The sequence below is a fragment of the Antennarius striatus genome, chromosome 3 (genome assembly GCF_040054535.1).
Source record: "Antennarius striatus isolate MH-2024 chromosome 3, ASM4005453v1, whole genome shotgun sequence".
Classification (NCBI taxonomy): domain Eukaryota; kingdom Metazoa; phylum Chordata; class Actinopteri; order Lophiiformes; family Antennariidae; genus Antennarius; species Antennarius striatus.
Genome location: NC_090778.1, coordinates 25,101,752 through 25,119,038, shown reverse-complemented (window position 1 = coordinate 25,119,038; position 17,287 = coordinate 25,101,752). Strand labels below are relative to the sequence as shown.

Below are 17,287 nucleotides of genomic sequence, written 5' to 3'. Positions count from 1 at the left end.
ATGGTGAGGAATCATATTCATGCCATCTCCTATGAATTAAAAAGTGCGTCAAATTTAGTCATTTGTACTAGGCTGTTATTTAATGTCCAGGCTGGACAAATTATTTAGTTTCTCAACTACATACACTCAGAATTAAAGCACAACACGTTGGTCACGTTAGAGAAAGCCTGGATTAAAAATGGTTTTGTATCAACAGAGGGCGTTTTTTTGTTCTTGATACACTATTTGATCAGTCTCAGTTTATTTCTGTGACCAGACTTGTGTCTGAAATATACTTCTGTATATACTTATCTAAATCTGGCTAGGATGCTTCCCAGATGACCACTCTTTGATTAAGCTAACTTACCCCAATAAAAAAGTCACAAAAGTGAAGCTGCAAGTATTCCCCAGCTTGGCAAGACTGGGATCTTGGAGGTAGTTCTGTAGTGATGGACTGAGCCCTGACCTAAACACTGAAAACCCATGGGGACTGGTTGAGAGAGACATGGCAGATCGGCCACAGGCTAAACAGGAAGCCCAGCATTTCTGATGGAAGAGTGGGGCTGCCATCCCATAGGATGACATCTCAAGGTTGTACCAGTTCACTACTGAAATCAGTGCTGTTTGTGTAAAAGGATGTGTACTCCACCTTGTGTCCTCTGAGGAATGAATGGCTTGGATTGTCTAATCTGCTGCTGCTATTTCCACTGATTAAATTCAGAACACGATCAAATAAACACGAAAGCAAATAAAGACCCAAATATGTGTTCTCATTTTTGTACAAATTTATATTACAAAATTACAAATAAACACAGTGCTTTGCTTTTAAATATCTTTTATTTACACTCCAATGGAATAAAACTATCCTTGATTTTTTATCAAAATATAAATGCTGCCCTCTAGAGGTCAAAATAAGTCATTACGTGCACTAACCATCAAACTCTTATTTTGAAAACGCGACTGGTATGATTACGTCACGTCCTATATCTTCTTCCTTATTGAATCTCTTGACAATCAAACTCCTGTTTTTTGAGAGCAGAAATAGACACGAACTTATTAGGAGGTGGAAAAAAAAGTCACAAATATGAAACCGCTGGCTTTGATTTTCCTGTTGTTTGGTCAAAGTTTGCCTCAAAGTGAAACCAAACCAAACATTTTGATGGTGATGAGTGACGCTTTTGTAAGTATGAATGAAGTTGTTCGCTAGTCCATTCTAATGTGTTGTTATCGTCACCATTCTTTGCTGAGTTTTAAAACATTAGACACCAGTAACAGATGCTTTATCTGTTCTTTGCCTATGTTTTCTAAAATGGCCTTTCCTTTTTTCTGCAGGATGGGCGATTAACCTATGAACCTGGTAACAAAGTTGTCCGCCTGCCTTATGTGAACTACCTGAGGGAGCTTGGTGCCACATTTCTCAATGCTTACACCAACTCACCCATCTGTTGCCCCTCAAGGGCAGGTGAGATACCCACTGGGGGGAAAAAAAATTTAAATTCAAGGATAGATTTATTGTGATATTTATTAAAGGTATAGTAATTCTGGTTTATTTTTTCCTCAGCGATGTGGAGCGGGAAGTTCGTCCACCTCACTCAGTCGTGGAACAACTACAAGTGTCTCGATGCCAACGCAACCACATGGATGAATCTGCTGGAGGAGAATGGGTATCTAACTGAGAGGATTGGCAAGCTGGACTACACCTCAGGGGACCACTCTGTCAGGTATGCAGTGAACAGCATTTATGTGCCTCCTCATCAATGATCGGTGGAAACAATGCACACTCTGGTGTAAAACGGAAGGATTTTGATGTTACGTTTCCAGATCTGATGGCTCTTCTATTTCTTTAAATTTTCCTTTTTTTGTTTTTGTATGCCCACATCCTTTCAGCATTTGTGTCCTTGTTCCTTTGCACAGCAACAGAGTTGAGGCCTGGACACGAGATGTTCCCTTCTTACTGCGCCAAGAGGGCAGGCCTGTTGCGGAGCTGGTTGGTAACGTGTCAACAGTAAGAATTCAGGAAACAGACTGGAAAAATACCGACAAAGCAGTCAAATGGATCCGCCAGAGAGCTGCCTCCTCTCACCAGCCCTTTGCTCTCTATCTTGGCCTCAACTTGCCTCACCCATACTCAAATAAAACTCTGGATACCACCGCAGGAGGATTTACCTTCCGTACCTCACCCTACTGGCTAAAAAAGGCATGCCTTCTTTTTTCATCTATAAACAATATGTAGTGGTTCAAATATTAAAAGGACTGCATTGTCTGATCACGGTTGAATGTTCTCATGTCGTGCCTGCAGGTGTCTTCTGAGGTCATCACAATCCCTAAATGGCTGCCCATGTCCGCCATGCATCCTGTTGACCATTACTCCACCTTTACCAAAAACTGCAGCGGGCCTTTCACCACAGAGGAAGTCAGAAACATACGGGCCTTCTATTATGCCATGTGTGCGGAAACTGATCTCATGCTTGGTTAGTGGGTTCAAACTAATTATGTAAGCAAGATAATGAGAGATGCACACTAATCATGCCTTGTGCGTGACTCCAAAATGGACAAATGTACTAAATAATAAATTAAAAGTAGCTTTACCGTGGGAATTTCTGTCAATATTTTTTTCATGCACACATATCACTAGCAGTTAAACATGCAGTGGTATTGAGGTTAGGATAACTGATGATTCAATGCATCCACTTAGAACATGTTGGTACTTTTATATTAATTACTCTCTGGTGAACAGCAGAAAGCACTAAAAAAAACACAATGCATTTGTTAGAATGAGGAAAATCACATTTTCATGCTAATCCACATTAGCAAGAAAGTAGTGTCCATGTTAGTTATAATAGTTCTAATAGTCAAATGTATTTACCAGCACCTTTGTCCTCTCACTGCCTCCCTCCACTCTTCCTCTGTCCCAACAGGTTACGTGATCACAGCTCTGAGAGACACAAACCTGCTGAACAACACTGTGGTGATATTTACAGCTGATCACGGAGAGTTAGCCATGGAGCACCGGCAGTTCTATAAGATGTCCATGTTTGAAGGCAGTTCCCGGGTTCCTCTGCTCGTCATGGGACCCGGGCTGAAGTCCGGCCTGCAGGTGGAGCAGCTTGTATCTTTGGTTGATCTCTTTCCAACCATGCTGGGTAAGGAAGTCGACAAAAGCAACACAAATAAATGTCCTAGTTGATTATGTTGTTGGTGTTGAAACACTATTATATATTTTCCAGACATTGCCGGTATTTCAGCCGTAGGTAACCTCAGTGGTGACTCACTCCTTCCTCTGCTGTCCAAAGATGGCGCAGTCTCCGAGAAGCAGCGTTCAGACTGGGTTCTGAGTGAATATCACGGGTGTAATGCCAATGCATCTACTTACATGCTTAGACATGGCCAATGGAAATACATTGCCTATGCAGATGGCCTCAGTTTACCTCCACAGCTTTTTGGTGAGTTTCTACCATCTGAAATTAAATGTAACTCGTCAAAACTCAAATACTTCCAAGAAAAAAACCCCAGACACCTGTGACTGTTATTGATTTTCTGCAATCTGTGTTTTTGCAGACCTAAACCTGGACAAGGATGAACTTCATAATGTTGTTTACAAGTTCCCAGAAGAGGTGGTAGACCTGGACAGGCTATTGCGTCGGATCGTGGACTATCCAAAAGTCTCCACAGCTGTCCATCTCTACAATAAAGAAGCATTTGCTGCCTGGCGCAGCAGTCTGGGCAGAAACTACAGCCAGGTCATCGCTAACCTCAGATGGCATGAGGATTGGCAAAAAGACACGTTAGCCAATGAGAGAGCTATTAACAAGTGGCTCTATGGCACTGTATGATTTTTTAAATATCAATACTAGTTGGAAAAATAGTATGCATCCTGTGTGCACAATTTAAAAGTCACCTTATCAGCCTGATGCCAAAATTTTCAAGAAAGGCCAAAGCTGTCTCTTTTTTTTCTGAGGAGGCTTTAACGTCTGTAACACCATTCTGAGGACGTTCTACCAGGCTGTGGTGGCCAGTGCTTTCCTTCGTGCTGTGGTGTGCTGGGGCAGGGGTGTGAGGGGCGGTGATGTTGTTGGGGATACATTGGACTCTCTGATGGGTACCATCTGCTGTATAGAACACTGATGGGACAAAGGAGTTCGTTCAGTAGCAGGTTGACCCTTCCTAAATATACTACTGAATGCTGTGGGAAATCTTTCCTGCCAGTGGCCATCAAACTGTACTAAGAGGAGGAATGGAAGTGGACACTAAAATATATGTATATATGTACTGTACCTATATATCGTTTATTCCTATTTCCTTTTTAGATCTTTATTCTAAAATATTTTTCTTATTCTGACATCTTCTCTGGTTCTTTCTGGAGCAGTGCAACTGTAAAAAAAAAAGAAAAAAAAAAGCTATTTCCCCCTCGGGGATCAATACATTAATCTGATTCTGAATTTATGGATGATGTGCAAATAACGTAGTCTTACAATGATAGCTGATAACTGTTCAGTATGTGAATGTCTTCTTTGTGTGTACCCAACAAAATAACTTTGTCAAAATTGATCATTTTCTTTGCACTGTTCTTCTAGTTAAACAATCCTTAGTGTATTTTGACCATATTATCACTCCAGAGGTGTGTAAATTAGGCCCAGACCACATCCAAATTATGTTAGGTGAACAAACTAGGAGACAAACCATGTGATCCATGTTTCTGCAGAGATCCCCCAACCCTGTAGGACTTCCGGACTGGGGGGGGAAACAATTGGCCAAGACTGATGCTGTGACTTAGAGTTCTGATGAAAAAACAAGTTTGACTGACTTGAATTTTTTTTGTAATTTTAAGTTATTTTTATTAATATTTATTTTTTAGTAATAAGTTATTTTTGACAATGTCTGAAACAGAGAAGTGGTGATGTTTATGAACTGTTTGTATTTGTCACTGTATGAGGAAAAAAATTTCCCTGACATCAGATACTTCAGTTATTCATTTCTTTATTGAATTTTTTTAATACATGCCTATTACATATTTAGTTTTTTAAACTTATCTTTGGTTTTAGGTGTACAATATAAAACTTTTATTTTGAAATCCAAAGTAGGTGGAGCTACTGGATCTACTTCCGTGTTATCGAATAAGCTTTGTGCGTGTCAACAGAAACGGTGAGTTTGGGATAACTTTTCATTCTTGGTTGTTTTAGCAGTTTATATAGTACCTCAGTCAAATGAATAAATATTCTATTTACATTATTGAAAAAGGAATTTTTCCGGTAGTTTAAATGCTGTGATAAAATTACAGTTAATGCTGTTCTGTATTGTGTTTTGCTAGCTAACACCGCTAGCAGGTCAAAAAGTGTTACCTCGAATGGGCTGTGACGTATACTGTAGTGATTTCTGACGTCAGTGCTGCTGAATAGAGATGACTAAACATTAGTTTAGACTAGAGTCAAGACGGTCAATGTTCCCAGTTAATGTAGATGTATGGTTCACAAGTAGCATCTTGAATTTGAAATGCATCGGTATGTCATTGTTTTGTTTCCTTGTTTCATTCAGATGTCTAGTAAAGAAGTGAAGGCAGCTCTGAAATGTGCCAGAGAGGCCATAAAAAACAAAGAGTTCAAAGAGGCTCTAAAACACTGCAAGGTAAAATTTATCACATCTAGATACTCAGAAATATGAAGTATTTTAAGATCTTGATCAAATTAAGTCTGAGTACTGGATGCGGCAGCACAGTATTTCTCCTGCAGAGTTGTTGTGAAGCTGACTTTGCATCACTTCAATGCACTTTCAGGCCGTTTTGAAGCTGGAGAAGAACAATTATAATGCATGGGTGTTCATTGGCCTGGCAGCTTGCGAACTCGAGCAACCAGACCAGTCACAAACAGCGTATAAGAAGGCTGTGGAGCTGGAGCCAGAGCAGCTGCTGGCATGGCAGGTAAAGTGGAGGATGTATGGGCCAAAACTTGTAGGTTCTTCCACTGATTACACTTTTCGTTAGAGAGTAGTTTATTTCCTGGAAACGGCTATTATCACTAGTAATAAACTAAAAAACCTAACGATGTTGATGAGTTGATTTTTATAGAGGATGCAGGTTATAACAATATGTCTTTCCTAAGTCAGTGTCAAATTGGTGATTTGTGTTTCAGGGCTTGGCAAATCTTTATGAGAAGACCGATCAGTGGGATTTCAAAGATGAGCTCCCTAACGTCTATCAGAAGCTTGTTGAGCTGTATAGAAGGTAACACAAAGAAAGACCTCATAATAGTTTTAGTTGTGTTTGTTTGTGGTCATGTCTTGATTTCTCTCGACAATGTTGTTTGAATATATGGAATATGATGAGATTGATTCTCTCTATGGTTTCCATTAACAGCTCTGACAAAAATAAATGTTATGAGCTGATCAGGAAGCTATCAGATATTTATCAATCCGACAAAGAATACTTAAAGGTATGTAATTTAAAGGCAATTGTGTCCAGTGATTAAAAATACACAGTTTTTGTCGTTTTCAAACATTTGAACATGTGTGTGTTTGCACATCCTGCAGTTAGCAAAGCTCTGGCTGCAACTCCTTCAGCTGAAGGAGGAGGAGGCTGTGGACAAGAAAGAGTTACTCCAGCTGTGGCAGCAGATGACCCGGCTCCTTTCAGAATGTCTTAATAAGAAAGAGCAGGACCACGAAACTCAACAGCATGTAAGATTTTCTCAAAAATTGACAGGGTTTATGTGTATATTAAAACGCATAAGAATTCATCGCCATCAAAAGCCGTAACTGAAGTTAGAACTTCTAATTTCTCCCTTTCCCTGTTGTGTCTCTGTCATTTTCCCTTTTCCAACTATTGTTTTTTGGTTTATCAGTTACTCACAGCATTTGAGAAAGCTATGGTTCTCACGGATCCTATACCAGGAGAGGAACACAAGAAGGCTTCAGCTGACTATATCAAATGCCTCTCTAAAGTAAGTGAACCTTGTCTGATATCTGTGTCACCACCACAGAAATTTGAGGACAGTGACAATCTAGTCATCCTCTACTAATTGTAGCTACCAGACGAAGAAGCCAAAATGAAAGAGGTGTGTGAGTCGATGCTGTCCCTCTATCCCAACCAAAGCTATCCTCTAGAAGTTCTGTCCTCTCATTATCTCAGAACAGGTTAGATGCTTTTGTCATGCTCAGCACAATATATACAACTCATTTTAAAATAAATACATATATTGATTTTATGAACTATTATTTAAAGGCGTTCAGAAAGAGGAAGCTCACAGTTGTTTCTCCCGGCTCCTGGATCTCGTACCTGACAGTGGATTAGGTCACTTGGGTCTTGGAAGCAAAGCGCTGCAAGAAGGAAGGTACAAAGATGCCATCAAGGGCCTTGAACGGGGTAAGTTTGCACATCAATAAAGAACAAACTCACTTTAATGGAAAATCCTTTTCATCACTATTCAAAGTCATACAGACAATGCATGTTTTGTATCTCTGCGCCTAAATCTAAACTTTAAGTTTCTATCTTGTCCTTGAAGGGTTGAAGAAAATGAACTCCAGTCAAGGATGGTGCAACCTGGCTGAAGCTCAACTTAAAATGCACAGATACTCGGACAGCGCTGCGTCTTGCTCCCAAGGTGTGTTTAGTCTTCTGCATAACACCAGAGACAGTCAGGTGACCTCACAACAGCAGGCAACTACTTCTTCAGTTAATTCAACAAATACGTCCAGTCAGACTTTGCCAAGAAATCGATGTCCACAAAGCAAGGAGTGTGTACCCTCATCCTGTGTGAAGATGCCCTGAAACCATCTCCTGAGCTCCCGCTGTGTGTCTGGTTCTTTTAGCTCTGGCTGTTTGTGTGTCTGGAGATGAGGAGCTGAGGCTCAAACTGCTCAGACTGAAGCTGGAGGCTTCAGTCAGGAGTGGAGGAGAAGAAGCTGCAGACCAGGCTTTGGAGATCTTTTCACAGGTATTGTCATTGTCTGAGACAACTTAAATTTATCATTATCGAAAAAACACATGCAGCACAAAGTGCACTCCTGAAAATGTTTTTCTTTGTCTTTTTTTAGCTACCAGATGCGGAAAAAGACCCAAGTCTCGTCGCCTTCAAAGGCCGTGCCCATCTGAACAAGGGACTAGTTGATGAAGCCCTTAAGGTTCCTATCAAATTCACTGCATGCTACCGTAGAGAACAAAATTATTATTATTCTTTTGATATGTGATTCTAACAGCGTTCTACAACTGCTGGTGCAATATTAACTCTTATTACTCTATCTTCTGTAGATATCTGCTGATCTAGTGGCCTCTAACCCTGATCTGGCTCAGGGTCTGGTGATCAGAGGACTCACACAAATAGCTCAGGGCCAGCAGCAGTTGGCAGAGGAAAGGTAAAAGATACGTCTGAGAATCTGAGCTCTCCCTCATCTGAAGATGAGTTAGAAACAAGCTGTGTATGGGGAAATTATCCACCTTGATCTTTTCTCTCTTCTGTTGTTTAGTTTCCTAAAGGCGATTACCCAGAACCCAGACTGTGGAGAGTATTATTTCTTACTGGGAAAACTCTACTGGGACATGGGAGAAGAGACCCGTAAAGACCGGAGTAAAGCCCATTCACATTTTCTCAAGGTTTGTACTGTAACTATCAGAATTTTGGATAATATGGCAGAGTGTTACTATTGTCACCAGAAAGATTCTTTTGTCCATTTCAGGCTGCAAAATCCGACCTGCACCTCGGGTGTGCATTCCGCTACCTTGGACATTATTACCGGGAGGTGGCAAGGGATTATGGCCGGGCTCAAGGCTGCTTTAGGAAGGCCTTTGAATTGGACGGTACTGATGTAGAGTCGGGGGCTGCCTCAGTGGATCTCAGTATGGAGAAGGGTGATATGGTAAATTTGTTATTAGACAGACACAAGCTCCAAAAAGCTACACCATTAACATCTGTGGTGCTTTAATTCTCCACTTCCTGCTCTCTAAATGCTACAGGACACTGCTTTAGCAATCCTCCAGTCAGTGGTGGAGAAAGCCACTCCAGGTTCGGCTAAATGGGCTTGGATGAGACGAGGACTTTACTACCTGAAGGTCGGAGAGCATCAACAAGCTATAGCCGAGTAAGACTTTCTATAAAGCCTGTTACCCTACATTTTCAAATGTTGCCTGAATTGCCCTGGGCTGTTTTTAACCATTTTATTAATGCCCACAGTTTGCAGGCAGCTCTCAGAGCGGACCCTGAGGACTGGGTGTGTTGGGAGTGTTTGGGCGAGGCCTACCTAAACCGCAGAAGCTTCACAGCAGCTCTGAAGGCCTTTGGTAAGGCCCATCAGCTTCAGCCAGGCTCCATCTACAGCGTCTACCAGGCCGCCGCCATCAAACAGACCCTGGGCAAGTTCAAGGAAGCAGTTGCAGAGTATCTGCAGGTCACAGCAAAGCAAGAGTATGTTCCTGCTCTTAAAGGTGGGTTTTGAGATCACTGTGTTCAAGAACTCCGTGAGTTGTGATGTCTTTTCATTGTGGGTCTCTGGGTATATGTGTGATCTGTTCAGGTCTTGGCGAGTGCCAACTGTCAATGGCTAAAAGTCTAATGGAAGACTGCAGAGATGGGGGAGCCATTGACCTCATTCAACAAGCCATAAAGAACCTGTTCAGGTAGTGGCTCAGCTTTTATTTGGTTTCTAAATCTTAAAAGGGAATAAGGCTCTGTCTTTGATTCACACATCACATCACACACTATTCTTGTACACTTTTGTGTCTGTCAGAGCTGTGGAGCTGCGGCCAGATCTGTCCTGCTTGTGGAAGCTTCTGGGAGATGCTTGCACTGCAGTGAGCACGGTGTCGCCAAGCAGAGCCCAGGTTTTAGTGCCCGCCCTGCTGGCTGGTTTAGACCCCAACACCCAGGGAGGTACCCTGACCCTGGCCCAGATACTAAGAGTCGGAGAAAGGTGTGACCACAAACACAAAAGTTGACACAAAAGAGCTTTAATGAAGCTGTGGTCTTTATGTCACTATCAGGTATCGGTCCTGTTGCACTTTGAAGATTAGCTGTTTCTTTCTGTTGGCAGGTGTTACGCCCGTGCTTTGAAACTTAAGTCTGAGGTCCCCAGCCTTTGGTATGACATAGGACTTAACTATTACCACCAGTCCACCTGCCCCTGCCCTGCAGTGGGAGATCAGAACTCCCCATCTCTGCTCCTGGAGAAGGCGCAGCAGGTAAACCCCAGGATCCTGCAGGACAACAGCTTTTGTTCCGTTTGTTCCGAGAAACGGTTTTCAAAGAATTTTTTTTTTTCAGTGTCTAAAGAAGGCTATCATGATGGACAGCGAGAACTATAGCTACTGGAATGCATTAGGAGTGATTTCCATGAGCAGAGGTAAATTGATCTATGATGCATCGATTAGTCAATGTCAACTGAATTGATCTGAAACAGTTTAAAATCTATAAATGTATGTTATCAGAGAAAATCTATTTTTATTGTTGTTTAAAAAGTCTCGTTCTCTCGTTAAACTTTACATTGACTTGCATCACAGGAACAGGAAGCTTGATCTTGCCAATTTTGTTTTTTGTCACATCAGGTCTTGAGAACTTTGCGCTGACTCAGCATTGCTTCATCAAGTCCATACAGGTTGAACCAAATGTAGGTAGTGTACATTTGTTACAGCGCTGCCAGTATTACTGGGAAAACTCTACTGGGACATGAATGTGACATGTGATTTTTTTAAAATATTTCATTGTAGAACGTTGTGGCTTGGACCAACCTCGGTACCCTGTATTTGAAAAAGGACAATATAGAGGTGTGTGATCGACTTGATGTTACGTCATCCTATGAGTCACACCATTTATACTCATTGTAAGCTGATATTTTTAGGTGTTTTTTGATCTCTCTTTTCTCATTTAGCTTGCTCACAAGGCCTTTAAGATTGCCCAGTCCCTGGAGCCACTTTATGTCAACTGCTGGATCGGACAGGTACAAAGACTCGAGACAGGTTACCTGGTTGGCAATTCGTTGTATTGAAATTTAATTTAAAAAGACACTGATTTTAAGTCGAGCGGTTTGTAAGGAGTGCTGTGCTCTTGGCTAAAATCTGTCTAATTGCATCTCGTTTGCCAGCTTGTTTGATTGGAACAGATAAATTTGCATATCGGCTGGTATTTATAAGATGTAATGAACTTCTCTCTCTGTCCTCCTACTAGGCATTGATAGCGGAGAGAGTGGGAAGCTATGACACCATGGATCTTTTCAGACACACCACGGAGCTCAGCACACATGTGCGTAACCTCCCTGTGCCACAAGGGATCCTATTGTAAAACCCAACAATTAAGCAGCTAATAATATCTCTGCTTCTACGTCAAGTCTGCTAAATTCCATGAAAGTTTTGCTCCATAATTATGGACGACATCACAAGGGAACAGAAAACATGAGTACGATACCCTTTCCTTCATCCTCTCCCTCCTCATCTACATTTGCTCTTTTCACCCGACAGATGGAGGGAGTGAAAGGCTACGCCTACTGGGTATGTTCCACCCTGTTGGATAAGAGCATCAGAGACACCGAGCTGTACCGTTACAACATCGTCCAGATGAATGCCATCTCTGCTGCTCAGGTGGCCCTCACCAAGTACACAGGTGCAGCTTTTTTTTCGTGTAACTATGGGTGCATCAGCATCATTTGGGTGCGCTTTGAAGTGAAGTTTCTTCTGCATCCCCCTCAGAGAGAATCCAGTCTGACCCCGATGCCTTTATCATGCTTGGCTACCTCAATGAGCATCTGCAGCTGAAGCGGCAGGCCTTACAGTCTTACCTAAGGTGTCTGTCCAAATTACACAAACTGATTTTGCATCTTAATGGTGCAGTATTTGTCATGTTTAATCTTTTTCCGTTTCAACATTCTGCAGAGGTCTTGAATTACTTCAGTCCAAGTCGTCTCCAGACATGCTGACGTTTGCTCTGAGCAGTTATGGCCGTGCCCTGTGGTAATATCCTGCTATCCTGCTCCCATTTGTACACATACGCTTGAACCTTCTTTCACAAAAACCAAATACCTGAAACTCCAATCTTTTTGTCCCCATCTGTGCATTTTTTCAGCTCCTTAGGCCGATGGGACGAGGCGGTGAAAGTATATAACTCCACTCCCCTGCAGGAGCTCAGTGATTTGTGCTGGCTGGCTCTGGCCTACTGCAGATCAGGACTCCTTGCAGAGAGCATTAATTGTGAGGAGAAGGAGATAAACCCAAATCAGAGATTTTACATGTGAGCAGAAGCCAGAGCGAGTAAACCGTTGCCTGTTTGTTTCAGCCTATGAACGTGCCTTGGCTTTGGCTTCCAGTGAGAAGGAGAAAGCTTACATTTTGACAGCTCTGGCCTTGCTTCAGCACCGGCAGGGTAACCTAGACTCAGCCAAGACTCTGCTGTTTAAATGGTGAGTCCGCAGTGGTGTCTGATCACAGTGCTATTTGATATTATCTCTGTGTTTACGCTTTTGTAATCAGTGTTCAGTTAAATGTTCAGCACTGACCAGAGATGTATAAACCAGATGTAAACCAGCTTCCCAAAACTGTTTTATTGGGCCAAACAAAATGTCAGTACCAAAATCGTTGTGAACTGAACTACTGTATGGTGATAATTTGTGATAATTCTTGCTAAAGTAATTTATTTGCTTTCCTTTTGGTGCAGCTCAGTCTTACAGGAGCCGATTCCAGAATCCCTGTTGTGCCTATGTGCCTTGGGATTGGTCCACGGTGACGCGACCTTAGCTTCCGCTGCTCTGACTGAGCTGCTGAAGCAAGGCTCGAGCTCTGGCAGTGTTGTGGAGCAACGCTGTCTGCTCACCTGTGCCCTGCTAGCCCTGCAGGGTGACTTCAGCGCCGTGCAAAGAGAGGCTTCGAGAGCGGTGCACAGGTAAACTTCTTGTTTGAGTTGTTGAGTGATGACATACACCCGTACTGATAAAAAAAGTTCCCTGGAGAGTGTAGCAACATATATCCAAGCACAGTAGTTATTTTAATATATGTTGTGGGAAGATTTGTCCAAATTTTTTGCAAAAAAAGAAGAAGCTTTTTTTTGTTTAATTTACAGTAACCCTGGAAACCCATCTCTGTGGGCCCTGCTGTCAAGGCTGATACCACAATACTACCCCAGGAAGGCAAATGTAAGGTTTCAGGCTTAGTACTTTTGCAGAGGTTACCTAAATGATGCCATTATTGATGCCTCTTGTTTGCTGAACATAAATAGAAAAGGCATTCATGGTTTTGTGTGTTGTGTATTCCAGGGTGGAGCAATGGCCGGTCATGTTGCCTGTCTCTCCAGCATGACCCAAGGAAAGGTAAGAGTGACTACTTAGAAAATACTTTTTTTGTCATGCTTGTATCAATTGAAATCGTTCTATTTAATCTGATATATACCACACACTGTATGGCCAAAATGCTGTAATTACACTAAGTTAATATTGACTCTAGTACCTCTTCTGTAGTTGATGTCATTTACCTTGCTCGCCTGCAGAGAGCGCTGTTGCACAGTGGCGTGAACCAACTGGCCAATGGAAGACACTCTGGAGAGGACCGTCATAGGAATGCGCTGAAGACGATGCAGAGAGCTGTGGTACTCTGCCCTGGTAAAATATATATACCTCATGTTGTGTTTGTAAATCACTGAGACGCATTTGTTTAGAAAATGTTCTCCACTGTACTTCCAGATGACCCGGCCACATGGGCGGGGCTAATGGCCGCCTGTCACACAGAAAACACTTCCTGTTATCTGTCGGGTTCTGCTCCCTCCAGGCAAGGACTGGAGCAAATCCTCATGTCGGTGGTTTCTGAGAAAGGTGTGTAAATTGGTGTATGTGTTTCGTTGTGTGTTTGAACATATAAATGATTCTACTTCTTTCTTTTTTTTGTCATCCCAGTGAGCTCTGTGGAGGAGATAGAGCGCCCCCTGGCCCAGTCTCTTGAGGCCTGGGTACTACAGCAGACAGTGACTGGCCTCATGATGGGGGGGGAACTGGAGCAGGCGGAAGCTCTCTGCTTACAGGTGGGATGTGAACACATAACAACCTCTGTATTATTCTCTGATTTATCATTCCATGAGCATTTTACACCCACTATGCTTCCTGTCCAGGTGCTGACTGTCTCTCCTGACCACCCGGCGGTGCTGCTGTCGCTCAGGCAGGTACAGTGTCAGAGGCTTCTCGCTGCCGGTTGTGGCACCGTCCTCCCAGACACGGTGTTGGAGCAGCTGCACAATACAGTGATGGCGAACCCCTCCAACCTTGGGGCTTGGCCTGTGAGTGGATGCTTCATCACAAGACATAACAATGCAGTGTTTTGTTTCACAGTGAATCCTATACTTCATTATTCGCGCACACAATCCTAGCTTGATCAGCCACAGCAGATAGACGTAATGTTGCACTCAGTCTGCTGCTGTCCCTCTCTCAGTGGCTGGCCGAGGTGTACCGCAGCCAGGGCCTGCTGGTCCAAGCGGTTATGGCTCTCCGGCAGGATTTGCAGCTTGCCTCACAGTTTGGTATGCAAAGCAGACAGATAGCAAGCCTCTTACGGCTAGCCCTGCTAGCCCTGAGACCCTGTATGGTGAGTTCCTGCAAAACTTGGAATGTATTTAATGTCAAGTTTTGATTTTTCCTAGTGTTTCTCTGAAAGGAGTAAATGATATCGAGGAGGAGGTGGGTGTTTTTCATGTTGTTATCAAACACCATGGTGAAAAGATCTACAGATTCAGAATGAAACATGATTTGCACAGCTATTTCTTTCAGTTTTATTCATAATCCTTTGTGGTCTGACCTTTCAGGCAGGCGTCACAGGAAACGACTGGCCACAACTGGTGTCGGAAGCGACCACTGAGGCCTTGAAGTTGGGGTCGTCCCCCATGGCTCTGCTTTTCCAGGCCTTGCTCCAGTATGCGACCAAGATGACTGCCAGGTCAGCACTTCCATTTTTCAGTTTCAGTTTCAGTTTTGAGCTGAGGCTAAAAATAAATAAGACCACTCCCTTCTTATCTTTGCGTTTGTCTCCTGCAGAGAAACTAGGCGTTTGTTGGAGAGGATGGTGTACTTCCCTTCTCAGGATGGCCTGGTGACGGTGATGCAGGTGGCCAGCTGGTACCTGCTCAGACACTTACATGCCAAAAACGACCAGGAGCTAATAAATGTGAGCCAATAGCTGCCAAACATGTGTACAGACACCAGATGATGTCAAGTGTACATTAATCTTACATTCCTTTTTTTTTTTTTTGCAGGTCCTTTTGCAGCACGCCAAAATGAACGGAGATGAAAGACTGCTAAAATTTAATTTGCTGCTTGCCTCGTCCTCATCTTGAATCATGAATTTTTGCTTACGCCTGCGTAATCATGAAATGTAGAGCTTGGAGCCAACTGGACCTTGGCTGCTACAACCAAGACATTTATCAGTCTAAAGTAATTCTATACAATGTGCAATGTTGAGGAAATTTAAGAGGAACATTTTAGCATTAAAACCCTACATCCACCTTCTGTGTGAAATAAAGGGATTTTTAGCCAAATTATGAAAACTATCTCGATGATTTCCAAAGAATGTTTTCTTTGCTTATTTGCATCATAATTGTTATCTGGGGAGATATTATTTATCCCCACCAAATATTTCTCGCAGGTTTTACACTCAGAGTCATGTCAGTTCATTTAAACTTCCTAACCAATGTCCAGTGTGAGAGGGAAAAAAATAGTCATTTCACTTTAGATTTTATTGCATCTCATAAGAAAATTTTTTGAAAATGAAAGAGAAAATGAATTTTATTTTTTTCTTCATTTAAAGAACATGGTGCAGGTGAGATGCTGTAATACAGTTCAGTTTCTGATTTGTCTACAGAGAATTGATAAGGAACATTACAGCAGACTTAATAGATCATGCATACTTTTAAAAAAAAAATCAAAGATCCTTCACAAACCTTTTTGCAGAAACTAACATCACTACTGAAGGACTCGACTCTGACTACTAACTTACAAACTATGGCAGCATCTCAAATTGCATCTGTGTCATGGTACTATTTTAACACTTGGCTTCTGCCCATGCAGTCCTCTAAACATCACCCCCCCTTCACCCTTATGGACAGAAATGCTTGGTAGCAAGAATGCAGATGTTTTTTCCACACTTCCAGCACTGCTGGTTGATGTGCTGGGCACCGTGCTGCGTCTTTCTCTTACACAGGGAACACTTGACCGCAGCACCATCTCCTGCTCCAGGCATCATGGAGTCCACAAGCTGCTGAAGTTCACTCTGCACGCCGTTGTCTGGTGCCTTGGCGATGCCCACCACCATCACTCTCCTGGGATTGAACACACAGTCCTCCTCCATGCCTGCGGGCGCAGCAGATAGACCGCAGTTTGCGGGCACCCATGCGGTGTTGTAGCGGTTTGCGTGCCAATCGAATTGCAGGTCGTTGTCATTGGCGATGCGCTTGACGCGGCCGGGGCGGACGCGCAACTCCAGGACCACGCGGTCCGTGGACGGGTGGTGTCGTGGGTAAACTGCTGCTTTGTTTATATCACGACTGACGTACACGCCCTTTCCCAGCATGCCACCAGACGACTGCAAAAAACCTTCGGTTATGATGTGTCGGGCATTGTCGACAGTGGTTCCATGATACATGATGTAGACGCGTCCTTTACGGGGAAACTGGGAAACCCCCAACTTCTCAGCGGGCAACGAAGCACCGTCATCGACCACATCCCAGCCGGAGAAAAGAACGGGCATCCTGGTTCACAAATGTGACCAATCGTGGAAGATCTGACGAAAGTGAATGGGACATCTTGACATGGCAAAACGATAACTTATTTAATAAAAGCTAATTTCGGATATAGTGTATTCTCTATTCCAGAACGTAACTGAAAGTAAATTTGTCTTTGGCAGAAATAATTTTTCTGTAGTAAATTTCAAACTCCATCTACAACAACACACATTTAACCTCCTCACAAAACTGACATGTTGGTTATTTTGTCAAATTTATCAATTTACACACATATACCGAGTACAATTCCTTCTAAGATTAAGATATGTAGTACTTACTGCTTACCGGTGAGGAAATAATAACTTTTACTTTCACTTGGATATGTCGCTTTGATATAGTTATGTTGACGTCATAGGACGTCACTGGCCGGTTAGCTCAGTTGGTTAGAGCGTGGTGCTAATAACGCCAAGGTCGCGGGTTCGATCCCCGTACGGGCCATGAGCTTTTCTTTTAGTTTTCTTTGTAACAACTGTTCGGTAAAAATGGTGGGTAATGCCGAACTATTCATAAGTTTTTTCGCCACGTTTCTGCTTCACCTTCCACAACATCACATGCAACTAAACGCTGTCGGCCAATATGTCGCCCCC

At 42.8% G+C, this 17,287-nt stretch overlaps 3 protein-coding genes and 1 non-coding gene across 5 annotated transcripts; 3 read left to right on the top strand and 1 right to left on the bottom strand.

The window, feature by feature from the left end:
- The first annotated feature begins 1,011 nt into the window (after positions 1 to 1,011).
- Positions 1,012 to 4,893, top strand: arsk (arylsulfatase family, member K). The gene is made up of 8 exons (XM_068311441.1): positions 1,012 to 1,159; positions 1,312 to 1,441; positions 1,541 to 1,700; positions 1,894 to 2,176; positions 2,279 to 2,450; positions 2,898 to 3,122; positions 3,207 to 3,422; positions 3,538 to 4,893. The coding sequence occupies exons 1-8, from the start codon at positions 1,064 to 1,066 to the stop codon at positions 3,810 to 3,812; spliced, it is 1,557 nt and encodes a 518-aa protein (XP_068167542.1). The 5' UTR covers positions 1,012 to 1,063; the 3' UTR covers positions 3,813 to 4,893.
- Positions 4,894 to 5,087: 194 nt separating this feature from the next.
- Positions 5,088 to 15,458, top strand: skic3 (SKI3 subunit of superkiller complex). The gene is made up of 41 exons (XM_068311629.1): positions 5,088 to 5,121; positions 5,512 to 5,601; positions 5,750 to 5,893; positions 6,105 to 6,196; positions 6,329 to 6,404; positions 6,502 to 6,648; positions 6,813 to 6,911; positions 6,996 to 7,104; positions 7,193 to 7,333; positions 7,473 to 7,571; positions 7,780 to 7,904; positions 8,005 to 8,091; positions 8,219 to 8,322; positions 8,434 to 8,560; positions 8,644 to 8,823; positions 8,921 to 9,045; positions 9,138 to 9,388; positions 9,478 to 9,580; positions 9,691 to 9,873; positions 9,994 to 10,141; positions 10,224 to 10,302; positions 10,505 to 10,566; positions 10,667 to 10,723; positions 10,828 to 10,896; positions 11,124 to 11,198; positions 11,414 to 11,555; positions 11,642 to 11,735; positions 11,825 to 11,902; positions 12,015 to 12,139; positions 12,225 to 12,348; positions 12,603 to 12,827; positions 13,005 to 13,077; positions 13,198 to 13,251; positions 13,428 to 13,539; positions 13,621 to 13,749; positions 13,831 to 13,955; positions 14,043 to 14,207; positions 14,360 to 14,512; positions 14,730 to 14,860; positions 14,959 to 15,088; positions 15,177 to 15,458. Exons 2-41 carry the CDS (start codon positions 5,512 to 5,514, stop codon positions 15,255 to 15,257), a joined length of 4,713 nt encoding a protein of 1,570 aa, XP_068167730.1. The 5' UTR covers positions 5,088 to 5,121; the 3' UTR covers positions 15,258 to 15,458.
- A 377-nt stretch (positions 15,459 to 15,835) lies between these two features.
- LOC137593047 (uncharacterized) lies at positions 15,836 to 17,038 on the bottom strand. Of its 2 annotated transcripts, none has more exons than XM_068311630.1 (2): positions 16,979 to 17,038; positions 15,836 to 16,699 (listed from the first exon to the last, which is right to left on the bottom strand). In XM_068311630.1, the coding sequence occupies exon 2, from the start codon at positions 16,664 to 16,666 to the stop codon at positions 16,016 to 16,018; it is 651 nt and encodes a 216-aa protein (XP_068167731.1). In that variant the 5' UTR covers positions 16,667 to 16,699; positions 16,979 to 17,038; the 3' UTR covers positions 15,836 to 16,015. The 2 variants fall into 2 exon arrangements, with proteins under 2 accessions (XP_068167731.1, XP_068167732.1); XM_068311631.1 differs by having other exon boundaries at positions 16,986 to 17,004.
- A 26-nt stretch (positions 17,039 to 17,064) lies between these two features.
- On the top strand, positions 17,065 to 17,138 carry trnai-aau (transfer RNA isoleucine (anticodon AAU)). The gene has a single exon. It is a non-coding gene; the product is annotated as a tRNA-Ile (tRNA).
- Positions 17,139 to 17,287: the final 149 nt, after the last annotated feature.